Source organism: Lolium rigidum, unplaced genomic scaffold, assembly GCF_022539505.1.
Source record: "Lolium rigidum isolate FL_2022 unplaced genomic scaffold, APGP_CSIRO_Lrig_0.1 contig_28342_1, whole genome shotgun sequence".
In the NCBI taxonomy this organism is placed as follows: domain Eukaryota; kingdom Viridiplantae; phylum Streptophyta; class Magnoliopsida; order Poales; family Poaceae; genus Lolium; species Lolium rigidum.
The window spans coordinates 57,623-70,896 of NW_025900091.1; the positions used below are offsets into that span (position 1 = coordinate 57,623).

The 13,274-nt window shown below is 47.1% G+C and overlaps 1 protein-coding gene across 1 annotated transcript; it reads left to right on the top strand.

Annotated features, from left to right (window-relative positions):
* Positions 1-6,325: 6,325 nt before the first annotated feature.
* On the top strand, positions 6,326-11,036 carry LOC124680793 (XIAP-associated factor 1-like). Its single transcript, XM_047215836.1, has 5 exons — positions 6,326-6,400; positions 7,157-7,292; positions 9,807-9,944; positions 10,037-10,158; positions 10,600-11,036. Exons 1-5 carry the CDS (start codon positions 6,333-6,335, stop codon positions 10,760-10,762), a joined length of 627 nt encoding a protein of 208 aa, XP_047071792.1. The 5' UTR covers positions 6,326-6,332; the 3' UTR covers positions 10,763-11,036.
* The last annotated feature ends 2,238 nt before the right edge of the window (positions 11,037-13,274 follow it).

A 13,274-nucleotide genomic window follows, 5' to 3' on the forward strand; every position in this document is an offset into this window, starting at 1 on the left:
CAGGAAATAGAGTAAAAAGATCACTATTATTTTCCATTATGCCTAACTAGTGAACAAGAAACAAAAAGATGCAATTGCAGAATCTAAAGGAAATAGCTTCGAGCACTCACACACCGGCAACAGTGCTAGGAAATAGCTTAGTAGTCGGAGGATGTGAATACCTTTTACCTTACCTCCCCGAGCAACGGCGCCGGAAAATAGCTTAGTTGCCGGGATCCGAGTGTGAGTGCCTTTTACCTTTCCTCCCCGGCAACGGCGCCGTGAAAATAGCTTGATGTCTACGCACACTTCTATTCCCGTAGACGGTGTTGGGCCTCCAAGAGCGAGAGGTTTGTAGAACAGCGAGCAAGTTTCCGTTAAGTGAATCACCCAAGGTTTATCGAACTCAGGGAGGTAGAGGTCAAAGATATCCCTCTCAAGCAACCCTGCAATTACGATACAAGAAGTCTCTTCTGTCCCCAACACACCTAATACACTTGTCAGATGTATAGGTGCACTAGTTCGGCGAAGAGATAGTGAAATACAAGTAATATGGATGAATATGAGTGGTAATAGCAATCTGAAATAAAGATGGCAGCAAGCAAACATGTAACGAACTTGTTGGAAACGGTGTTTCAATGCTTAGAAACAAGGCCTAGGGATCATACTTTCACTAGTGGACACTCTCAACATTGATCACATAACTGAATAAACAAATACTACTTTCTCTACACTCTCTCGTTGGATGACAAACACCATTCATTGTGTAGGGCTACAAGAGCTCCCTCAAGCCGGAGTTAACAAGCTCCACAACATTCGGTGTTCATATTTAAGTAACCTTAGAGTTCATGATAGACCATTGCAATTTAGACCGAGTACTAACATAGCATACACACTGTCAACAATAGCTTTGAAAGGGGGAATAGATCGCATCAATACTATCATAGTAATAGTTAACTTCATAATCTACAAGAGATCACAATCATAGCTTATACCAAGTACTACATGATGCACACACTGTCAACATTACATCATGGAGGAGGAATAGACTACTTTAATAACATCACTAGAGTAGCACATAGATGATATTCAACTAGATCACAAAGAGAGAGATGAACCACATAGCTACGGTAGAGCCCTCAGCCTCAGGGGAGAACTACTCCCTCCTCATCATAGGAGACAGTGATGGCGATGAAGATGGCGGTGATGTCGATGGAGATGACTCCGGGGGCAATTCCCCGTCCCGGCAGGTGCCTGGAATAGAGACTTTTGTCCCCCGAATTGGAGTTTCGCGATGGCGGCAGCTCTGGAAGGTTTTCTGGTGTTTCGTCAATCCGTGTCGAAGATTTAGGTCACGAGGCATCTTATAGGCGAAGAGGCGGAGTCGGAGGGGCCACGGGGGTCCCACACACTAGGGCCCCCCCTGGGCCGCGCCGCCATGGCGTGTGGGGGCCCTGGGCCTCCCCTCTGGTCCCTCTCCGGTGTTCCGGAAGCTTCCGGGAAAAATAAGATATTGGGCGTTGATTTCGTCCGATTCCGAGAATATTTCCTTTCTACGATTTCTGAAACCAAAAACAACAGAAAACAACAACTGGCACTTCGGCATCTCGTTAATAGGTTAGTTCCGGAAAATGCATCAAAACGATATAAAGTGTGAACAAAACATGTAGGTATTGTCATAAAACTAGCATGGAACATCAGAAATTATAGATACGTTTGAGACGTATCACGCCTCCGCCTCCACCTCCGCCTTCACCGCTAGGTGGTGGTGAGGGAGACCTGCGAGGGGGCCGATGTGACCTCTTGCTTCCGCCATCCGACTCCCCTCACCCTTCGCGATGTTGACTCCGGCTTTGGTGGCTGCCTTCACCATGGTGCTGGCTGCCTTCATCGTTCCGGCTTCGGCGTGGCTCCGGCTCGCGGTCCTCGTTCCGACTCCTCCTAGGCTCGGGTTCTCGATCGTTGTTCCGGCTTCGACGGGGTTCCGGCGTACGCTCTGTTCCTCGGAGGCGGCACGTTGTCGCGGATGTTGATTCCACTCCGGACCATGAGGCCCGGTGTTTCCGACCGGACTACGGCGGCGAGGAAGTGGAGGACGCGGTATCCGTTGGGTGGAGGTGAGGGATTCCGGTACTTGTTCCTACCGAGTGTACATCGCACCCTTTCCCTTCTTTGGATCCGACGGAGGTGTCTTTGATGGTACGAGGATTGGATTTGGGTGTTCTCTCGGTTTTCCTTCCGCGTTCCGAGGATCCGGTTCGCGATTCGTCATCGCGATGTCGATTGTCGTAGGCGTCCTTCTGCGCGGTAGAGATGCAATGATCCGGGTTGGATTCCAACTTGCGCGAAGTGTCTCGCCTTGCTCGCGTGCTTCATTGCCGAGGCAACGAGCGTACGGACGTAGTCGATGTCAATCTCCTCGGTCTTTTTCTTCAAGATCTCCGCAGCCTTCTTCATGTTATCCTTTGGAGTTGCGAGTGGTTGTTTCTCAGTGGGGGTCGCGAACGTGATCTTACGGGGAGGTATAGCATCCCGCCTGATTTGATCGGCCTCCCGCTGAAGCTCGGTGACCTTGCCTTTCCAGAGTGTTGCTCGGAGCTCCTTGACTTTTACCAGCTTGTTCGTCAACCTCAAGCTCTCGCTGGTGGAAATTTTCCACGAAGTGCGCGGCTTCTTTCCTTTCATCCAGACATTGCCGCTGCGGTTCGCGCGAATTCTCGGGCTGTTGCCAGCATCTCCTGCCTTAAGCCTCTAGAGCCTCCGGATCTGCGGCATCGTCAGGGGTTATGGGTTTGTTGAGGATATCTGAATGTGCGATTGCATCCATGCCTGCTTGCTCAACCAGTTCTTCTAGGGACTGGACTTCCTTGTGCGGATGTTCCCGCGAGAGCGAAGATCCTGCATGGGATGGCTGTGGATCGGAGTAGGTGTTGTCATCCTCTGATCCCCGTTGGTCCAACGCCGCCAAGGTTGCGAGAACTTGTTTTGGCTGGGCGGATTCAACTTCGGGCTGATCACCGTATCCGTATTCCTTCACCTTGCGATCAAACTCTTTAGTATCCATGGAGGGGGCATCCCCGGAAATTGGGCTTAGGTTACCCAGGATCGATTCTTCACCGAGCACCGCTTTCTCCGACGGCCTCCCGCTCGATCCAGAGCAGCGTTATTTTCTGGTTCCTCAACCTGCATGGGGCTTGCTCCGACTTCTTGAGGGGCGGCTCCTGCGGTATGGGCTAAGAAGTGTACGAAGTGACACCTTTGCTTCTCTAACACCTGGGAGACCCAGGAGGATCTGCATTGGTCTTCCACCTTTGTTTCCTGCTAAGGGGCGGATTGGGTGGGTTTTGATTTTTTCAGATCTAAGGCGGAATCTTCCTTGGGAAGTTCCTGCATCTCAGATCGGATCTTCGCGACTGCGTCCTGCTCAGCGGCGGTCGCATCAGCGTTACTTACCAGTGCGTTCCCGTCGGAATCGACGGTTTCGCCGATGAAGATGTATATGCCGCCAACTGGGACGATGGAGAGCTTAATGGGGTCAGTCTTAGCCGGAATCCAGCACTCGTCCGGAGGGACGATCAGAAGGTTTCCGGCGTAAAGGACGCGCCCCACAGCGATGGTGTCGTCGTAGCTTCCCATGGCGGAACCCTCCCGGTTCCGGCCTCCAGACGCCGCTGACCCCACGGTGGGCGCCAACTGTCGTTGCCTAATCGACGGTGCCTCGGAGGAGGGATCCTCACGAGGGGAGAAGAAGTAGGGGCCATAGGGCGAAGTGCACACGGGACGGTGGTACGCGGTTTACCCGGCTTCGGAACACCCGCACGATGACAGGGCCTACCGCTGCTTGTCCGGAATTATCCGGGCGCTTTCGCGTTGTTACAATGAGTTGTGGTTGTGCCTCTAGGGCTCCCGGGATCCGGCTTATAAAGGCGCACGGATCTAGGGTTTACATGGAGAGTCCTAGCCGGATTACGGTGTTGCCTAACTACGGTACAATGTCTTGCCGTGTACGTCAAGGATCCGCCTTCCCTTAAACGTCGTACTGGATCCGGGTTCCATATGGGCCTCCACGGATCCGACTTCCTCCGAAGGTCGGTTGGGATCCGGCTTCCCTATCCTGGGCTGGACTTCATCCTTCAGGATCAACAACAACTGGGCCGCCCGATGGGCCACATGCCACATCACCATCTATGGGCCACCCGGGCTTGCCGGATCTAGGCACTGTCGATGGTACACCCATGAAGTATACCCACAACAGTGATGGTTTACATATATTCAATTTAAACTTCCAACATGTTTCATAGGACGGAGGGAGTAAAATTCCTTGTCGCTTGTGAGCCGAGGAGAGTTAATTGCTAGCTGATGATGTAGGTCAGTGATACGTCCAAAACGTATCCACTTTCCCGAACACTTTTGCTATTGTTTTACCTCTAATTTGTGTATTTTGGATACAACTAACACGGGTTAACACTGTTTTCAGCAGAATTGCCCTGGTGTCTTATTTTTGTGCAGAAAATCAATTTTCAGGAAAATCCCCGAAAATAATCGCAATGGGCCTATTTTCACAGAAGACTTACGGAGCCAGAAGACGAGACGGAGGGGGGCCACGAGGGGCGCCCGCCACATGGCGGCGCGGTGGGCCCCTGGGCCGCGCCGCCCTATGGTGGCGTCGCCTCGGCCAGCCCCCGACGCTCCCCTCTGGACTACTTAAAGCCCTTGACCTAAAAACGCACGGGGGTTCGACCAATTTGCCAGAAGACATCCAGAACTCCGCCGCCGTCGCGAAACTCAATCTCGGGATCGAAACTCCGTTCGGCACCTCGCCGGGACGGGGAATTGGAGGAGATCATCGCGATCATCACCACCGACGCCTCTCCATCGACCATCCATGTTTCCCCCATCCATGTGTGAGTAAATCCCCGCTGTAGGCTGTAGGGGATGGTAGGGATTGGATGAGATTGTTCATGTAATAACATAAGATTGTTAGGGCATAGTGCCTAGTATCCGTAGTTGGTACTTTTATGATATTGTTGCAACTTGTTATGCTTAATGCTTGTCACTATGGCCCGAGTGCCATGATTTCAGATCTGAACATGTTATTGATTCATGATGATATTCATTGTTTTATGATCTTACCTGCAAGTTGTATACACATATTGCCGTCCGAACCCGAGGCCCCAAAGTGACAGAAATTGGGATAACCGGAGGGGAAGGCTGTGATATGAGGATCACATGTGTTCACGGAGTGTTAATGCTTTGCTCCGGTACTCTATTGAAAGGGGTACCTTAATTACCAGTAGTTTCCCTAGAGGTCCGGCTGCCACCAGCTGGTAGGACAAAAGATGTTGTGCAAGTTTCTCATTGCGAGCACGTACGACTATATACGGAACACATGCCTATGGTTATTTAGTACTTGCATACTGTTTTATTATTATCTGCAAATGCCTTGCCTTGATTGTTACATGAGTTCTCTTATCCATGCAGCGCCCGTTCATCCATCCCCGTGCCTACGATATTTTAATCTTGCTCGTTTACTATAATCACTACCGTCGCTTATATTTCACTACCACTCATCGCTATAAAACTGTTGCTATCGATAAACTCTTGCGAGCAAGTCTGTTTCGAGTGCGAGCTGAATTGACAACTCCGCTGTTAAGGCTTACAAATATTCTTTGGCTCTCCTTGTGTCGAATCAATAAATTGGGTTTTACTTCCCTCGAAGAGTGTTGCGATCCCCTATACTTGTGGGTCAACAGTCAGTAATCAAAATTTCAAAATAATTCATTCTAATTGATTTGACTATTTCTGAATTAGTAGCAATGATGTGATGTGCAACATTATTTATTGGCCTATAATGAGAGGTCTGAATTGACGGTTTGATGGATAGTACTGTATAATCGAAGACTGCTTCTAGCTAGAGATAATCCAAGAGTAGGAGCAGGATCTATTTATGTTTTTTTTGGGAAATAATAATAGTCAGTAGCAATTCAGGCGCGCACCGTTGTGTTGGGTATGTGAGCGGTTAAACTGGTAGCGTGGCACGCTTGACCTGCGCGCGCCTTGCCTCGTTTCATCCTCCACACAGATACAGAGACCACACCGATCTCCCCCGCCCGTCATAAATTCTCTCCCCTTTCCCGGATCACACAACCTTCTCCGAGTCTCCTCCCTTCTCCCAGCTCCCCTCACCAAACTCCCCCGACCTCGAGACCTCCGGCCACCCACCCGCCCGCCAACCCCCCACCCCCGCCCCGCCCCGCCCCGCGCCATCCCCGCCGGGCCACCGCCCCGATCGGGAAACCGCCACACAGGACAAGACTGCGATCCGCCCGTCCGCCCGCCCCGCGACGAGCGCCATGGCAGCAGCGGCCGACGCCGGCTCCGATCCCGCACCCGCCGTCGCCACCTCCACCTGCGCCCACTGGTTCGTGCCCCCCTGTTCCCCGTCCCGCGCGGCTACATGCCTGCCTGTTTGCTTGGTCATGTGCGTGCGTCCGTGTCGGTGACGCGATGGCCCTCGACTGTGGTCTCTCTCCCCTCGTTTTGGATCTGAGCTAGGTTGATCGGCCGATTATGTTTTGGATTCTAACTCTCTATCGCACGATTAGAAGAACGCTCTTGATTCATGATTATGAGCCGGCCGGATAGGTGGCCCACCCATCGGTACCTCTAAAAAGTGGTGCTCCTGCAACTTGTTTATTAAAATGTTTGCACTAGCATCCGGTGCAGTATCCTTGATGTCCCAGTCCATCTTCTGCCACCATTGTCTAGTCGTACTTGCTATTAATTCACATGGGTAGCTATCAAAATCAATGGAGGGGAAAGCACGTTGATGCTTACTTTTTTTTTAAACTTATCCCTGGAGTGGTTGGGGTAGGTCTCTACAACTGTTGTTTAATCAAGTAATCCATTGTTAGCGGTAGTACAGAAGAACATATCAACCCAATTGGATTATGCTTCGTGACCTTTATATGAGTCCATAGCTGCATTCTACGCTGTTCCCCGCCTCATGGCATCATACTCTAATCGCACGTATACGGGGTGAACACAAATGCTAGTTGATAGAACTATTCGATCAGTTCCTCTTCATTCGAGAATGCTTCCAACTATGTGTACAGTTGTAGTTTGATTGAGATCACACCTTGTAACCAGTTTAATGTTGCATCTTCTTTCTCTCCAGCCAGCGAGAAATTCCGTCGTCGAACATTGACTTGCATTCTGTACATTGTGCTCGCAACCTTCAAAAGTGCGACCACTGCGGGGAAATGGTTGCCAGGAAGCTGATGGAAGAACACTACGATGAATATCACGCTCCGGTATGTTTGCCGTCTGCTTCTAAATTTTCAGAAGATTATGACATAGTGTTGGTTCTCTTCGTGTGGTCTATTCTACATGCTTTTATTTTGGTGGTGTATATTTCTATATCATGAAAGACAGATTTGATTGCACAATCGGTTCAAGTTAGCTACAACAAGTATTTGCAGCTCCCACCTTGACAGGGTGGCTGCAAGTGATATATTGCTTTTTGAGGTAAAAATGGCAGTTTTTCTGCCAATTCATTTGAGCGGGACAGAAAAGTCTGAGGTACAAGTTAGGGAGAGACTTTTTAAAAATAAAAAAATAGGGAAACAAGAACAACACAACCAAACAGAATTGCTGGTGGACTACTCGCCCTCCTCAGCCTGCCTCTAGCATCTTCAAACTGATTAGGCTGGATATCCAAGAGCTCGGTGCCAGTCCATTCAGCAAGCAGATTGCCAAACTGCTTAACATGAAAGGACCGTATGAGAGGCCGTTTCCATCTCTTGATCACATAGCTCCAAACATCCCCACGATTCATGCCCCTGACCTGTAAAATATCATCGGTAAGAATGTCCCTGAGCCATAACCACATGAAAATTTTGTATTTAGGCTGAGATTTAGATTTCCAGAGCTTGAAGTAGTCAATGGCCGAAAAAGACCCAAGAAACTGAGACTTGTATGCAGCTGTACAACCCAGAGGCAGTAAATTTCCACTTAATGAGTTCTTCCTCAGTGGTCAAATGAATGTCCTGGAGACGAATCCACAAACCTGTGAATTCTCTCAGGTGGTCAGCAGAGTTGATACGATGAAGGCCAGTCATCCATTTGTCATCAGTTTTTGCCTGAGAAACTGTTAGCCTCTTTAGCCTGGATATCTTGAACAAGCTGGGGCTGTGCCATGTAACTATCTTGACATCCAGAAATTGGCGACATCACCCTTCCTAATCGAGATATTGGTGCAGGCATCAAAGAGTAACACATCAATAGGATCACAAGGCACCGATGTCCTAATCCATGGATGGTCTTAGTCTTTCCATTCATACCACTTCCATCGCAGACCAAGGGCTCTGCTAAACCTGCTGAGATTTATAACGCCAAGTCCCCCAAGTTATTTTGGACGGCACCACCTTCTGGTTGGCCAAGCAGATACCTTTGTCCCCCAAGTTATTTTGGACGGCACACCACCTTCCGGTTGGCCAAGCAGATACCTTTGTCACCATCGTTTTTGAATTTCCACAGGAAGTCCCTCCGTATCTTATCAATCCTTCTAAGAGCTCATTTACCCTGGTGAAACACTGTTAACATATAGGTAGGGATTGTCTAAAGACAATGCAGAGTTAACAAGAGCTAGCCTTGTAGCAGCATTGAGGAGCTTTCCACACCATCTTGGCAAACGACTTGCCACCTTGTCGATCATTGGCTGAAGCTCTGCTTTAGTGTTCTTCCTGTGATGCAGCGGAAGGCCCAGATATTGGCATAGGAATTGACAGGTTGGGACCGGCAACAGATCCAGGGTAGGGGTTATATCAGCTAGGACACATCAAATGGGATAAATAACACACTTCTGAAGATTGGCCTGCAGTCCAGACACCTGACCAAACAGCCTCAAGATCTCTGCCACTTGGTGAATGTCCGAGGGGTTTGAATTCACGAACAATGATGCATCATCCGCATACATATAAACTGGTCCTAAGGCGTGCTGGCAGCAAGGCTACCGGGGACAGAGCAGCCATGCGATCAGCCAGTCGTAGCATCCAATGCAGCGGAGCAGTTGAGATTGTGAGTAACATTCAGCCCTCCTTTGTCCCTAATTTGCCGGCCAGTCCTTCCATTGGCCATGATCCGGGAGGAGGAGCTCCAAATGAGATATAGTAAGTCCCTCACCTTTGGCCGAAACCCAACCTCTCCATCAGTTCCAGCATATACTCCCAAGACACCGACTCAAAAGCACCTGCAATGTCAAACTTGAGGAAGCGGCAGTGTTTTGTCTTTGCGTGAAGTGATTTGATTGTGTTTCTCAAGTGATATATTAGGATAGTGACTATGACAACGCATAACAGAGTCTAAACATTAAAGACCACCCGGGTGTATGAAATAAGAAGAGTGGCGGACTTAACCAAAAGAAAGTGAAGCTTTTTTTCGAAATGGATAAAGAAACTGAAGCTAATCTAACAGGAACTATAAGCTAGTAGTAGATGCGGCAAGTATAGAAACCAAAACGTGTTAGAATCAAAAGTATAGGCAACTGTATTTTTCTTCCAGCGCCATGTGTTTGTTTCTTCTTGCACATGCAAATTGGATACACACAATCACACATTTCCTTAGCTTGTTCTCGTTTTCTTGTGCTTGCAAGTTAGAAAAGCAAATTACTTCTGCTATGATACTTTTATCACATTTGAAACCAGGAGCTAATGCGGCATCGCATTCCATAGGAACAAGAGGAGTAAAATGCACATATTCGAGAATTGTTATAACAGCTGCTGTTGGTTTTTCTGTGCTGTACTATAAGCGCATCATATCACATGCAGGTAAATTGCTCCCTTTGCAAAGAAACCTTACAGCGGGAGATGTTGGATCTTCATAAAAGTAAACAGTGCACACAAAGGATGGTTGCGTGTGAATATTGTGAGTACGAATTGCCTGCGGTTGATCTTCATGAACATCAGGTATAGTTTCTCGTTAGCTTTGAAGCTACTTATCTACATAAATTTGTTTGATTCATGTCGACGTGTTCTGATCATAGTAGTTTGAGATACAGGATGTATGTGGCAACCGAACAGAGTTATGTCAAACATGCAAAAAGTATGTTAGACTTCGTGAATGGATAGGGCATGAAATGCAGTGCCAGGTTAACTCAAATGTCTCTGCGGCATCATCAAGGTAAAGACATTCCCTCACGTCCAAAAGAATGCTGAATTTTGTTATTTCGGTTATCATACAATGCATGATCTGTTTTAAAGGTTATAGTACATACTTTGTTGACTGTTTATTTTTTGTGAACTTTATGTTTTGCCCAAACTATTGTATGCAATCCATTATGTGCAAATAGTATACCTAGATGGATCTATACAAGCTCAATCAATGTAATTCAAAATTGTTTCTAAAGAATGTAACTCAAAATCAATTCAGTTTGATAGTATTTCTTATTTGGTTAGTTTTCCACTCAAGAAGATAGTCTGTCGTAGTAATGGAACATGCATCTCTATAGGTTTTCGAACTTTCCAATTTCCACGATGACTTGTATATATATCAGAGTACTAATATTCTTACTAGTCAAAATCTGTAGACCTCTTTATCTGATGAAGATTCTTCAAATTTCAGTGCCAGAACCATTCCAGAGAGAGAAGTGCGGCCTCCTCCACCAGTACGACCAGCGCGCCCCGTGCAAGGTGCACAAAACAAGCGACTTCTCTTCACGATTGCTGTAACTGGAATTGCCGTCATGATTGGATCAATATTGTTCCAAAGGGAGGAGAGTTTCTAGGTCTAGTAGCCATGGACATCCCGTGCCTGAGTTGTTTTCAACAGCAGTGTCATAAGAGAATCTCTTGATGTATAATGTTACCCCCATAATCAGTCTCTTGCTTGCTTAAGAGTACAGTTCCAGTCATGGCCTCGAAATAACTGTCCAATTATTTGTTGTTTTCAGTGCTATGTTCAGAAGTCTGAAATGTTTTATATTCATAATACTTTATCGGTTGGACCTTGTTCAATGGACCTAACACAGATCAATGCCACATGCTGTATAAGTTGTCGTATATCAGTGTGTCTAATGTCATACTGCCCAGTCGGTATTGCCGTTTCAGTGAGCAGCTGCTCAGTTCTATACCCCAGTACTTTTCGGCTTCTCAGCTCAGAGAATAAGCTCAGATCCCCAGGAAGTGCTCAGCTCTTACTGCATGTTGGCAGTAATCGGGTAACTGTCGGAGTAAGTTCATAAAATCTTTTTTGGACGGGAAGTAAGTTGCTGATACTGTAGTAAGTTGCTGGCGAAGAAATGACTTCAGTCCTGTAGCTATTTTGGAACCATGTAAATTGGGCGGATGTTGGCTTCTCAAACATGTGACTTCAGTAATCTTGGCAGGAGCTGCGGCCTGTTCATGAACACGATAACGGTAAATTTTGAAACGATTTTAAGCTTTTCATTGTCAGGATAAGGTATTCTGGTTTGGTCTAAAAAAAGATATTCTGGTTTGGTGAGATGGGTGTTAATGTAATGCATCGAGATTCTGCGTGGCAGGTGCACTAATCAAATGCCATTACTGAAACCACCTAACTCCATCTGCTCTTGCTATTTTACATGTGCTGAAAGCCTGAAACGCACCATATAGATCCGATGCTTCATCTAAACTAGTTTGCACAATCCAAGCACAGTATTGCAGCAGTAAAGTCATACTACTACTACTTGTTTCCCGGCAAAAAAAGGTAACATTACATTTCACATGTGATGAAACACGACACCGAGAATTAAGGACTACTACGCACATTGCTTGTACCAGGCTACACACAGCTCCAAAGCCCATGGACCATAGACAGGTAAACATTTCCATGCGGCCGCCCATTCATGGCACACCTCTGCAGGGCCTACCATTCTGATATTTCTTTTTTGAGATAGGGATGCTTAATTATATATGATGCTGACATTTGTGTCCTGATGGGTTGGCAATATATACTCGTGAAGTATCATTGAATCATCACAAGTAGTTGTACAGTTACTGCATTACCGTGCCATGGGAAATTGGTTAAAACAACTGGTGTGATTTCCTCTGCAGCAGCTGATTCTTGGATATATCGAGATTGGCAGCAGGAGTTGAGCCCATGAGCATTGCAGCATGTGATTCACTGCTCCCTTGTTCAGCAGATTGAATCGGCCTAGATATAAGCAGAATTTACTTCAAGCATATGTACTGCTAAAAAAAGGTAGATCCGTCTTCTGACAGTAAAAAAGAAAGAGAAAAGACACAAATGAAGTGAAAATAAGGGAAGGTCTAGATCCAAATCCAACAACTCGGTGATTGGATGCAACATGGTCATAATGATTTGTTATCATTGTTGTTATTAATCACTAAACATGTTGCGTTGCAGCAAAAGCAAACCTTTATATCCCTCTCTTGCGGGCAAGGGAGACCTATCCTATTTTTGGGTTCTGTTTTGCATGAGTTCAGAGTGAGTGCTCACATGATAATTATGTCATCTAACTTTTCCATGCTTTTGTGCATTGTGCCTTTCTCCCACATGTCCCCTGAATACTGAGAGCCTCTCTATGTGTTCATCTACCATCCAGTAGTGGTAGAACCGGATCGCCGACCACCAAGATCTCACAAAGTTTGGACCGGCATCCTGATATAAAACACCTTCATTCGCTAAAGATTGGGACACACTATTACATTATCTGTAACAAGATAACACTGGTCTAAAACTCACTTAAACACACACACACACACAAAACAGCGACTAACCAAGACTAGCTTCTGGTGGCATATTTGTATAGAAGAAGACTGCTTAGTGAGAATTCCAAAATTTTGCTTTCGGCGGGAAACTCGGTGAAACACGTCAGGAGTTTCTATAGGGGAAGCTAGCCCTAGCTTCCCCCTGATGAGAGCTCCATGTCTGGCAGCAAGATAGATCGTGATCATTCCATGTCTAGCAACAATAATATCGTGATCGTTCCATTACCCACAAGACAAGAGCTTCTCATGATTTCAGTAATTACACATTTTACGGCAACCAGACGCACGCTCGCACCACAACAAAAGTACGTTCCGCTCCGGCAAGTCATGCTTCATCTTGCAGGCCGGCTCCTGATGCAAAGACGACGGAGACGAGGCCGAATCACGAGTCGTGTTACGGAACACCGATCGAATCGGAGAGGATCCATGCAAAACCCGCCCGGTGGCCCGGTACTGTGTGTGTAGCTGGTAAGCAAAGAAACAAGTTGGAGAAAGCAAACAAAAGCTAAAGGTGCCGATGTGGGCTTGTGGTGCTGTACCAAGTGG

What these genes read in the sequence shown, in the direction of transcription:
- LOC124680793 (XM_047215836.1), top strand. Translation starts at nt 6,333, where the DNA reads ATGGCAGCAGCGGCCGACGCCGGCTCCGATCCCGCACCCGCCGTCGCC. An exon ending in TTGATCTTCATGAACATCAG is followed by an intron (nt 9,945 to 10,036) that starts GTATAGTTTCTC and finishes TTTGAGATACAG; the next exon opens with GATGTATGTGGCAACCGAAC. An exon ending in GTCTCTGCGGCATCATCAAG is followed by an intron (nt 10,159 to 10,599) that starts GTAAAGACATTC and finishes TTCAAATTTCAG; the next exon opens with TGCCAGAACCATTCCAGAGA.